General features: G+C 41.3%; 1 protein-coding gene across 1 annotated transcript in view; it reads right to left on the bottom strand.

The window, feature by feature from the left end:
- Positions 1 to 10,262, bottom strand: part of dner (delta/notch-like EGF repeat containing) — a 75,134-nt gene extending 64,872 nt beyond the window's left edge. The window contains exon 1 of the mRNA XM_023283053.3: positions 9,713 to 10,262. Within this exon, the coding sequence (XP_023138821.2) occupies positions 9,713 to 10,051 (339 nt within the window). The 5' untranslated portion in view covers positions 10,052 to 10,262. The remainder of the gene's footprint in view (positions 1 to 9,712) is intronic.
- Between the last annotated feature and the right edge of the window lie 2,238 nt (positions 10,263 to 12,500).

Genomic DNA, 12,500 nt, shown 5'->3' with positions numbered 1-12,500 from the left:
TTAATAACAATATTGGTTATGTCAACATGCTGTACGTTTTTTGCTGTGTTTTTATGTCACAGTTGTTACAATTGACAAATAGGTAGTGTATGTAGTATTTACAAGGTGTATTACCAACCTCCAAAATACTTTTTTACCATTTTATTCATTCTCCCTGACACTGTGTTCAAATGCCTCTCCTGTATTTTTGCCCTAAACCACTCAATGCTGAGTAATGTATCCATCATTCCTTTGTCTTATTCAGTGGATGTTGCTATTTTTCACATTGAGTACAAACATAACCCTGTGGGTTTTTTGTTGTTGTCGTCATTGTTGTTTCTGGCTTTACTTTTTGCCTTTATTAATAGTGACAGCCAAAGAGAGAGACAGCAGAGATGGGGGGCGACATGCAGTAAATCTTGCATCTAAGTCTATATCTAAATCCGACAGATGGATTGATCTCATACGCCGGGCAATGTAGTTGAAAAATGTATCTCAATATAATATTTATTTTCAGACCATATTGATAATTTTTGAGAATTACTCGACTCCAAGAGAACCCTGCACAAAAATTCTAATGTGCATAGACTATCTTTTTGAGCACAAATGGCAAATAAAAATCTTCATTATTAAAGAACTTAACAAAAAGCCCAGGTGGCCACAGACTGGTGCACCTTGGGAGACCTGAACAGAAGTCCCGGGGAGGGTGGTGGAGAGCGAAAGGGCTCCATTATCAAGGTAAATGAAATATTTTTTCTAAGCCTGGGAGGGAGCACATTGGAGGTCTGTTCATGCAACCAAACTCTTTTGTTTTCATTATGTGCTTTCGTAGCAGTTTGTATCAAACGCATTCAATGAAACTATTCAATTTTCTAGCACTGTCACTATCGTTTTATCATTCAGACCAAATCTCATGTCATCATTTTTATGTTTATTTTTCCTGTCTGGTATGTACGTGTCGGTATTAAAAATAAACAAATACATAGACCTAAACATACACAAGCACAACTGCAAGTGTGAGCTGATACACACCAAAGATAAACATGATGTAAAGTGCCTCCTCATACACACACGTCAAAGCATTTACACACAAAAACAAACACACGTGTCACGTTTTATCAAACACATACCCACACTTCTCCCTCCCGCCACACACACTCATTATGTTGACAGCAGCGACAACAAGACTAATCATTAGAAGTGATGGTACAATGAAGGTGTCACAGCGGAGTCCTATTATCAGGGCGAATTAGTGCTGAGTAAGAGCAGCTCTGCCCTTTTTTACATTATGCAGCGGATGGTGACACAACTCGCTGCTCCATTAAAGACAAAAATAGAAACGAGGGCAGACAAAAAGCAATAAAAAAAACACACCTAAACCAAACCATGGGGAGAAATGTAATGACTTCTTTTCTATCCAGGACAGAGTTTCATGTTTCACTGCCAGACTCAAAGAAAATTAAAAAGCCAATGACACAGAGATAAGAGCCCTGTTCATGATGAGTGGCAGCGATTAAAAAAAACAAGAAGGTGACAGAAATGTGAGCAGTCAAGAGTATTAGAAAAATGCTCAGCAGCAACTGATTAGACTGTATTTAAGGAAACAATAATGAGAAAAGAAGAAAGAAGCAGAGATGAAACATGACTGTAGTCGGACAGATTTTAATATCTCTGCTGTTGTTGGCAGAATTGTGTGTGTGTGTCTGTGTGTGTTGCCTTGAAAATTAATTCTTTGCTTTTGTGTAGTCAGCTGTCTTCCGAATAATATTTTCCTAATGCCTTTATATAGTAAGACCATGCACATGACACTTCTAGGGACTTAAATCGCTTTTAAATGAAATAGTGGGACTTCACTGCTTATTGCCAGCTAGCAGCAATATGAGGCTCTACAACACCAGAGGTGCTTTAACTGAGCTAAATGCTAATATTAGCATGCCAACACGCAGCTGTTTATCAGGTATAATGTTCATGATGGTCACTATCTAGGTTTAACATGTTGAGATGCTAATATTTCCTGGTTAAATCGCTCATGAAGTGCACCTGGTGTGAAGCTTTTCTCATGAACCATTTAAAGACCCCCCTCCAATTGAAAATCAAGTTTTCTACCTTGCTAACATGTCCACATGCTGTATTTAATATGCTGGAAGACACATCATGATTGAAACAAGGACACCATGGCTGAGTATTTCCACCTTGAAATATGGATTCAAACTTTATGAAAAAAAACCCTGAGGAACCAATTATTCAACTTCCAAGGAGAGGTTTTGTGTATCATTCTTCTTCTTCATATGTCTGAATTCCTCTAATATCACAGCTTCCCACTGTGCAGTAGTAGTTTTGCAGTGTTTGAGCAGAGTCGTAGGTAAGCTGGTGTGCTCGAGCTGCAGCGAGTGGTTGGAGGGAGGCCTAAAGGAAGAAGCGGGGACTTCATAAATCCACACAGTCGAAAGTAAGCAGTGGTGCAGAAGTGTAGAGTTACATCTAAGTTATTTTAAGAAAGGAAAGGATGATTATCAAGGGGAAAAAAACTAAATAAGAAAGTTTGGTACATAGACATGAGGTTTCAGGATTCATAACCAGAGAGGGATTTTTAAATTTTGACCTGAGGGGAGTGAGATTAAAAGTTTAGATCAGCAAAGTCGTTTTGTCCCGAGGGGAACATGAATTTGGAAACCAAATTTCATGGTAATCCATCCAGTAGTGAAGACATTCCATTCTGAATCGCAGATATCAGCGAAAAGAAATGTCAGAGGATTGATAGAGAACGTTCAAACTAAATTTCACAGAAATCCATCGAGTAATTGTTGAGATATGCATGTCTGAACCAACGCAGTGGAATAACTGACTAAAAGGTCAGGACGTTGCCTCCCCTCAAACCACACTGGTAGTCTGGCTAAAAATGCTACTGACCAACCAACCTGGTACCAATTAACACTCTCCTCCACCACGGACCATCTCCTGTGTCATCCATATGTATCAGGCCTCACTAACTCATCACACCAGCACCTCCTCGTGCACTTTCCACACATCAAAAGGCCAGGTGATGTGTGATATGGAAATGACCAAAGCGTTCGGCCACAAGTCTTCCCGTTCAAAGGCAGCACGGTCCGCTTCCTAACATCTAGGGACATCAACATGAAACACAGTGATAGCTCAGTGATAATAGCTCAAAGAAGTCTCATTTTTCTGATGGGTAGCTGCCATATCAAAGCTACTGACGGGGTTTGAAGCAGCTGCTTACGTCACCGCATTCATCAAACCATCTGGTATTAATTATACAGGCTGTCACATGTTTCCTTTTGCTATCAGTTCAACCGTTTGCTGCTGTTTACCATCTATTATCCAAGTTGACTGTGAAAATCTCAACAGTTTATTCCCCCCCCCCAAAAAAATAAAACTAACATTTTTGTCTTTGCCTTGAAGAGATTTCAAGAGAATTATCTCTTTCTAGTTTGGACACTTGATGAGTTTTCTCTTGTGCCACCCTCAGGCCAAAATGTACGCTCTGCACACAGGATGCCTAATGATCTAAGAGGCACATCTCCATCGTGTTGCACAATACTTTGACTGCTTTACTTTCTCCCACAAACAGCGCATTTAGCATTAATAACAGTAAATCGTCACATTATTCTGTTCAACGGATTTACATTGCGAGTTGTAATGAACATCAAAGCTTTGCCCGTGTAGCTGCAGTTTTCAATATCCTTAACTGTGACTTCAAAATGAGTGGTGCGAGGCTTTTGAAGTGCAACAATGAGAGGAATTGTAATATTTTAATAGTCCTGAAATGGCTCCTTTTTTTTCAAAAGCGCAGACGTGAAGCAAGAATATTAAATTAAGTAAGAAGACATGAAAGAGAATAACTTTTTAAAGTGATTATAGATGTGATAGATTATAGATACGATGTGATATATTGACATAATAACTGGTCTAAAGCGCTTCACTCCCCTTAATTTTAGGCTGCAAAGCAAAGGCAATGCTCTTTCCATTCACAACTGACTTGCAATCAAGTCATATATTCAATTCACATTATCTTTTGCTATGCTGGTGCTGAACCTGTATCTTCAGTGGAGCACCCAATCAGAAATTCTGTGACATTTCTGGTGAAGAAGCCTTATTTATTTATGCATTTTCTCATGTAATTAGAGTTGCCAGTCAGCTAACTCTCCAGCATGTTTTTTCATCATTTACCATCAACGTCTGCTATGATAATCAGCCCTACATCGGATCATACATGATGCACAGAAAGGTCATTTTGCAGCCTGATTTCAAAATTACTTAAAAAAAAAAAGTGGTATGAGCTGCCTTTTGGGAAACAGCAGCTACAGCCAGTCATCTGACGACACAATTCACTGACCGCTACATACAATAGAAGCCCTTGAATAGATAAAGCAATAAAACAAAGCCCCTCAGCTGCAAGAGGATCAGCAAGTTATACACGCATACACAGTCTACATCTAAATAACTATATTCCTTGTGGCATCTGTCCTCCCTCCAACTAACAAGCCAGAGATATCAAAGAGACCACAGACTGGTGATGAGCTCTGAGCTCTGCTTAATTGGATGTAGCTCCGGCTGTATCTGTAGCAGCAGAGTGAGCAGCCCAGGAGACGAGAACTGGCCGCCACACATCCACACACACGTTCTCACAATTACCATGAGCTCCAGGACTTTGTTTACTTTCACTGAGTCCTGTCATTTTTTTTTATAATGCAACCACTTGTGCGTTGGAGGGTTGTCACATTCAGCCTAACTGGAAGAAAAAATACAATTTCTGTCATTACCAAATGCTGGACAATTTTTTTAAAACTAGCTGTGTTGTAGGAGAAATAATCTTTGATGGAAAGTTTTTCACTGTGCTTCCATCTTATCATCTCATCAACGTCTTGAGTTTTGTGAAAATAATAAAAAAAAAAAAAAAAAACAAAAGCTGTCGTCTTTCCAGTACAACTCAGGTTAGGAAATTCTCTTAAGTGCCTCTCGCTCTTTGATACCAGAGTGGAATCGTACATCTTCTGTCAACATACAGTCACTTTAGCCAGATTTATAGGGACATGTACATTTCTTCATCCACTCACAGTTTTAACTGGCAACCTGTCCAGGATATATCTCACCTCTGGCATTGTGTTAGTTTGGCTAAGCTCCAGCTCCACTGTGACCCTTTAGAGGACAAGTGGGAACAACTAATGGACACATGGAACAAGCATAATAAGAAATGCACTTATTCACTCTTGCTAAGGGAGAAAGGAGATTAATATGACTCTAAGGTCTGTAGGAAACTAAAAGGTTAGCTTAGCATAAAGACTGTGAAGAAGGGGGAGATGTTAGCATGGTTCAGAGAAAAGATAACTAAATCTGCCTAGAAAAAGCTACAAAATCTGTCTAAAGCATGTTAATTTTAATGTTAAAAAAACAGGGTCTCATGTTTTGCTGCTTGACTTCCAAAAACTAAATTTGCTTGGATCTCATTTTCCTTGACTAATTTACAAAAGAAGACAGTCTGATAGAACACATTGTACTCCAATTTAAGGAAACACTGAGGGTTGTTTTTTGTTTTTTTGCTTTATTTAAAAGACACAGTTTGTTGACATGCAGGGTCTACGTGTGCACAGCAAAATGAGAGAAGAATAGGAGAGAAACACCAAAAAAGAAGATTTGGTTGCAAAACGAAATGCAGCATCAGTATGGAAGACATTCCAGTTACAATAAGGATGATGTTGACTAAAAACAGAATCTCTGTTGGCAGTGTATTACAATTCAAACCACACAAGGTGTCATAAGTAATTTGTTTGACCATTTAAATCCACAACACAAAACTCTGTATGACGTGCACACCCAGATCTGAAGCAAAAAGAAAAAAGAAACATTATGGATGCCTTTGCAAGATGCATCTCCTGACAAAGGTTCCAAAAAGCAGAGAGAAATCTGTGATGCAATAAGTTTCTCACCTGACACACAGCATGATATCAATTAACACATTTATTACTCCACCAAGGAGGCGGAGCTATGTGACGATCGCGAGAGAAGAAGGACGCAGATTTTGTTACCCTCAGACTTTACATTGAAGCCAGTGCAGAAGTGTCTTAAAACCTGCATTCTTTTTCACGTCCAGCAGGGGGCGACACCTTCAATTGCAAAAGAAGTTTCATTGTATAAAAGTCTGTTAAAAAATAGACCCTGCTTTTTCCTTAATTTGATAACTCAATGAGCATTTTTTTCAATAACTTTTGCTCTCAATTACTAGTCTCAAGGCTTTTTTCATACATTATAATGTTCATTTTGTAAAATATGGTTCCATTCAGAGTAAAACAGACAATAAAGCAGGGTGTGCTTTGGGCGGGGCTACCTTGTGATTGACAGGTTGTTGCCATCTTGGTATGAGCAGTGTCATGGTTCTCAGTAAAATCCAAGAATTTAAAACTCAAGGCTTCAAATCAAATGTCTGCAAACCAGTGGGTGACATCATGGCAGCAAAGTCCATCTCTTATATACAGTCTGTGGTTGCAGCTCACCCTTGTAAACTAACCACCTTCTGGCTGTTGCTCAGGGCAAGAAAGTGCATTGTTCTCAAAATGTGGGAAGGGAAAACATCCAAAAAACACAGCAAGAAGTCTGAAAACTTTAACGGTGCTTATGTAACTGTAGGAACCTGTAAGTGGGAAAGCACCGCTAAGGTGATGAGAGGAAATGGTGATTAGCAAAACTCCCAGTTGAGCTCTAAAAAATAAATAAATAACAGGATCACAAGGATCAAAAAGCCTCCAGCCCATCACAGCTCTGACATGCTCATACCAGCTTATTAAGCCGAGGCAGACCTGGCTGCAGCAGAAACAGCTAAATTACTCCTGTGCCATATATCACCTCTTTTAACGCCTTCAGTCCCACATCCCCTCTCCAAAGAACAGGAAAATAAAAACGCATTCTGTGTTCATAATGCCAAGGCTGTAAACTTAAGCTGGGTCTGCTATGATCCACTGCTTTCATATAACTGAATGGCTGAGCAGCCCAGCAAGAGCTCCCTGAACTTGCTTCATGACAGATGGCTGTTTTGTGCTGCTGCGGCCCCACTGTGTTGTAGAGCAAGCTACCGAATCCATCAGGGTGCACAACAGGCCCTTCAATAATGAATAAGCAAGGGGCTGAGAAGCTAATAACTCACAGAAAGGCCAGTGGCAGTGAATTCCAACAGGACAGCTTACAGGCCGCCATCCAGAAAAGATGGAAGCAGATATTAAACCAAGCGAGTTTAACAAGTAGAGTGGGTTTGTTTTCCCAGTGCTGCCTGCTGCTGTGGTTTGCATTAGGCTGCTTTGATTCCTCCAGTAGAAAACACAGTTAGGGAGGTAAACTTACAAAAATATCCTGAAATCAACAGGCACCGCAAAGTTTTAATACTAAACCCACTGGACAAGTTTAGTTTTTTAGCAGAGTTTCTTCTCCTGCTTTGTGCTCGACGCCTCAGGTCTGAGGTCTGACACAGAACTTGAGTTCAAAGAGCAGAAGGAGGGAGGAGAGTGAGTACATGACTAAGCTCCAAAACTGGAGTTTTACTCTCTGTTCTCTTCTTTCCTTTTACCCATCTTTCTGTTTTTCTTCCCCTTGCTTTCCCCCTCTCATCTCACTCCTCCTCCTGATCCCTTCCATCTCTTTCTTCGATCTCTCTTCTCCCTTTCTCGCTGAACCATCTGTGTTGTGATGCATGCAGAGGACAGGAGATGCAAACCAGCTCCGCGCTCAGCCAGTCAGGTCATTTACCAAATCTCAATTGACTGCTGCTCCAGTTTCCATGGAGAAGAAACAACCAGCACGAGGGGAGCGAGGCAAAAATCAATGATTCCCCTTGAGCCCAGCTCAGGGTCTGTACTGGACCTGAGCTCAGGCACATAACAGGGATAAAAGCTGGAGTGGATGTTGTTATTTAACGGCAGAATGGCACTGCTCAGGCATTGATGGCGTCTCTCTTCCTAATATGAACATTTTCCCCCACTGCATGGATGTCCGGCCTCGGCTGCTCAGGCTGTGTGACAACATCGTCCACTGTGGTTTGTGCAGAGCAGAGAAGCAGTGAAGCAGGCTGCTGAGGTAACAAACTGCAGCGGCTTTCTATTCTGAGAGATGAAATCAGGACAGCCAAGGAGACAGTGATCAGGTCTCCGGCTAAACGTTCCACTAAATGGATACGCTCACCTGTCTACACCTTCCACTGTCTGATATACTTGCATGCATACACAAGGTATGCTGTGTGCATAAACACAAGGGGGGATGCGGGTGCCACCTGTTGGTGATTCTGCTAAAGTTCACCCAGTCACCTTGCTGTTTCCCTCCGTGATGCTGCAGCAGACTCATTTATCCTCTCTGCTGCTGCCAGATGCTCTCTTTCACCCCAGCATGACTCAGAGGCCTGGCTGCCTCTTGAGCCTCCTGCTACTGACGCTCCACCACAGTCCATTTACTCAGAGGCTGAAATGAAGCTCCAGCAGAAGAGCAGGTTTATGTAAAGATCAATAAAGTGTTAAATTAAAATAAAGGAGGGCTGTAACAGGAGTACAAAGGTATGCAGCTGACGTGGAGGTTAACATCGGGGAAGAGAAAAAGGATGCAACAACACAGAGGGAGTTTTTTTTTTTAGCTCTGGTACACGTCACCCTTGATGCTTGTATTGCACACAAACAAAATGAAAATAATCTCCCAGTAGAGCAAAACAGCTCTTCATATCTAGTCTATGAAAATGAGACAATTCACTTTGATTTCCCTATGATCATCCACACTGATGCATTTTTCCAGATACTTTGGAGTCTTGGTTTACTAGCATCAGCTGGATGCACAATAACTGCATCATGTAAGCTGGTCTTCAGAGGGACAGGTAGTGTTTAAGTAGCTTTAGGGATGCTGCAGAATCTGAAACAGCATCTTATTCACTGACATCCAGATGTTCACTTGGACTTTATGGATGCAGTGTGAAGACGGCCCTTTGGCCTGATCATCTGCATCCCAGTTGTTCGCAAATCCACTCCCTGAGTTTGCAGCTCAGTGCACATTAGAGGTAAATTCAACATCCCTGCAGCATCTACTGTAACTTTGCACTACTTTTTGTTTGTGCAGGTGTGACAGTTCATCCAAAATACCCACACAGGATGTACGCTTTGACACACAAGCATACAGTACGAATAAATACGCTCACACACATTTGACACTTCACACTCGCATCTCACTGCTGCCGCTCTGCCTTCCTGTTGCCACAGCAACGCAGCACTCATCTCCATGTCTCAGTGACAGCACATGCTCCCATTGAAAAACCATCCACGAGCAGCACAGAGCTGAAAACATCTACACATTGTAATTTACAGTGTGGCACATATGTAAGGTGAGTCCTTTGTGATATTCTAGTAACAGTGAAATTTCATGCACATTAATAACAATAACGGATTCTACGATTTGTAATAAGTTCAGTGCAAGAGAAGAAGAAAAAGCCACATAAAATGAGGAATAATGAGCACAGAGAGCTGTTTATGCTCCGCTTTATAAAGTAAGTAGCACAGTTTTCTCTTCATGAAGCAGTTGAGTCAACAAAATGAACACACAAGCAGCCTTACACTGACTACTTCTTGTCCTCTACTTCACATTCAGTGTGTGCAGTCTTCTTCTCAAGCAAGAAACTCAGCAGTGAGGTCACACACAGCACTCAGCATCAGTCCCGTGTCAGGCAGAAGGTTACAGTAAAATGGGCTCTTACCTCACAGTTGCGTCCGGTGAAGCCCTGGCTGCATGTACACGTGTACTCCCAGGTGTCCTCTGGCCTGCCGGCGAAGGGGAGGGCCAGGCAGAGCCCCCCGTTGAGGCAGGGTCGGCCCTCGCAGGGGTCCGGACGAGGTGTGGCCTGGGTCGGGGTGGGCTCGGCCGGGGCCGGGGTGTCCGGGGCCAGCTGGAAAGGAGAGGGGACGGCTCCGATGCTGCTGCTGCTGCCGGTGCCGGTCAGCAGGAGGAGGAGAAGCAGGGGGGACATGAAGCTCCGTGCGATCTGTGTGGGACGGCAGCAGGGAACTGCCGGAACACCGAACACACTCATCCTCATCCTGATCCTCTTAGTCTGCTTTCTTTTCTTCTCTTTTTTTTCTTCTTGTGTGTATCTTTCTCCTTCTTTGCTCAGAGCTGCTGTTGGCTGCCTGTGCTCAGCAGCGACTGAGAGTTGTGTGTGACACAGAGAGAGAGAGAGGAGGGAGGAGGAGGAGGAGGAGGCTGTTTGGATGTTGAGCCTCAGCTGTGCGAGAGGAGAATGACTGAGAGGAGACTGGCTGATGGAGTGGAGGCTGAGGGGGGAGAAGGTAGGGATGCGGGAGGAGAGGGGGAGGGCTCTCGGCTCTTTTCTGCCTCCGAGTCACAGTGACGATGATCGCTGACGACACTCTCACACACTCTGCCTCCTTCCCAACACCACCTTCAATGCACACTCCCTCTCCTGGTCTCTCTCACTGTGCCGGCTGACAGAGGAGCGGAGTTCTGCATCCTCCTCATTTAGAGTCTCATCATCCACAACCTCTGCTTGGATCTCCGGGGGGAGAGACCGAGGAGGAGGATGGTGGTGTTGGTGGAGAAAATCTTCATTAGCTTCACTGTAAGATTTAGCTGCTTTCTGGTGACAACAGGCAGAATTACCACAAGGGAGGTGATGCATTCTGGGTGTTAAAACAGCAAAACTATGCAGATCAAGGCTGGCCTGAGTGGTGAAGGCAGTTCATAAAACTTGGTTCTAAAATTATCTTAAAAGAGGACATGGATGGTGCAGTCCATCCAGACAGGCCAGACTGAGATAAGAGATCAGTACTGACATTTTGACCGAGACAATCGATCACACGCCACACATCTTTACACTCCCCTGAATAAATACACCAACTGTGCAACTCTTTAAAAAAACAGTCACAGAACGAGTAGAGCCTGACTGATATATAAGTTGGCCGTTATCAGCTGATACTGGCCTGTCACAAAAAAGAAAGAAATTTTAACAGTTTTGAACTGTAGTTCTACTGCGATTTTACATATTTTCCCTGTTTTGTTAAATTACAGATAATAACTAGTTAAAACACAGAAAAAATATAGAAATTTACATGTTAACTGTAAAAACAACAGGCCCAAACTGTAAATAATGTTCACAATTTGAAATCTGTATTTTAATAAATGGTCATTTGTTCTTCCTTTTTTGTTTTACTGTATATAAATTAGAAAAATATAATTTTACAGATATGTGACATTTTCTGAAAGAAAAATATTATATACTAAGGACTGAAAAATGGTAAACATTTTCACAACTATTTTAAGAGTTTTTAAATATTTTATTAAATTACAGATAATATCTAATCAAATGGTAGGAAACAGCATTAGCTTACATGCTGACTGTAAAAAACAAACAAAAAAACTCTGTCAAAACTGTAAATAATGTCCACATCAAGAAATACATATTTTTCAAATAGTAATTTGTTCTTTTACAATATATAACTGTGAAATTATACTGCTTTAGTGTATTTAAACGATACAGATATTTGTAATTGTTGTTTTTATTTTAATTTTTTACAGTGTTTAAATATTACAGTATTTCCATAGTTTTTTGTTTGTTAGTTTTTTTGTTTGTTTGTTTGCTTGTTTTACATATCTTGTCTGGCCAGATTTCAGGGTTCTTTTACAGATTTTCCTTTTTTTTTCTTTTTTTTTTTTTACAGTGTCTATCGGTATTGGCTTATATGTTGTCCAACGTCTGTAGGTATGACAACTTTCTTTTAAAGGACATAATATAAAGAAAGGTGCTTGCAGGTAATTTAAAAATGCTGTCACCACATAATTTATCGGGCAGAGCATCCTCAATCGTCTCAGCGCTGTCTGCACCACATGTAGCAGAGTATGTACCAAAGCTGAGCAGATGGTGGTGCGAAGTCGCGATGCATTTTCACAGTAAGGTGCTAAGTCTCTTGTGACCTAAAGTATTTGAAAGTTAATTAACAGTGACCCCATCATTATCCCTTGTCAATATAACTGTAACATTCTATATGTATATACAAAAACAATACTGACAGATGTATCAACATCTGAATTTGTTGCTTCCTAAAATCAGTATCAACCCCCAAAATCCAGCATCAGTCAGGCTCTAGTGATGAGAAAAAGACAATGAAAGAAGATTATGAAAGAGGAAACTGGATGATTGAAGTGAGAGCATCCTATGTGGAAACTGTAAAGTTAAACGGACGCCTGTCAACACGTTGGACAAATCTGTAAAGAGAAAAAGCAAGTGTATGTGTGAGAGCATAGATGTGACAAATAATTAGACGATCAGTATCTTCCAGATAAAAGTAGCAATGCATAAACTAAAGCCACACACAAAAGCTGGCTCCCAAACAAGTTATTTTTTCTCCAGGTCCCAGTAGAGCATGTTAACCCTACAGTCTGAAAAATAAATGAAGTAAACAACAAATACTGTCAGCTGACTCACTGTTAATGTTGATGAATGATGCTTAACAAAATAATGATGCTCCTCC

This window comes from Amphiprion ocellaris, chromosome 7 (genome assembly GCF_022539595.1).
Source record: "Amphiprion ocellaris isolate individual 3 ecotype Okinawa chromosome 7, ASM2253959v1, whole genome shotgun sequence".
NCBI classification, from domain to species: domain Eukaryota; kingdom Metazoa; phylum Chordata; class Actinopteri; family Pomacentridae; genus Amphiprion; species Amphiprion ocellaris.
This window is presented reverse-complemented; position numbering and strand designations above follow the sequence as displayed.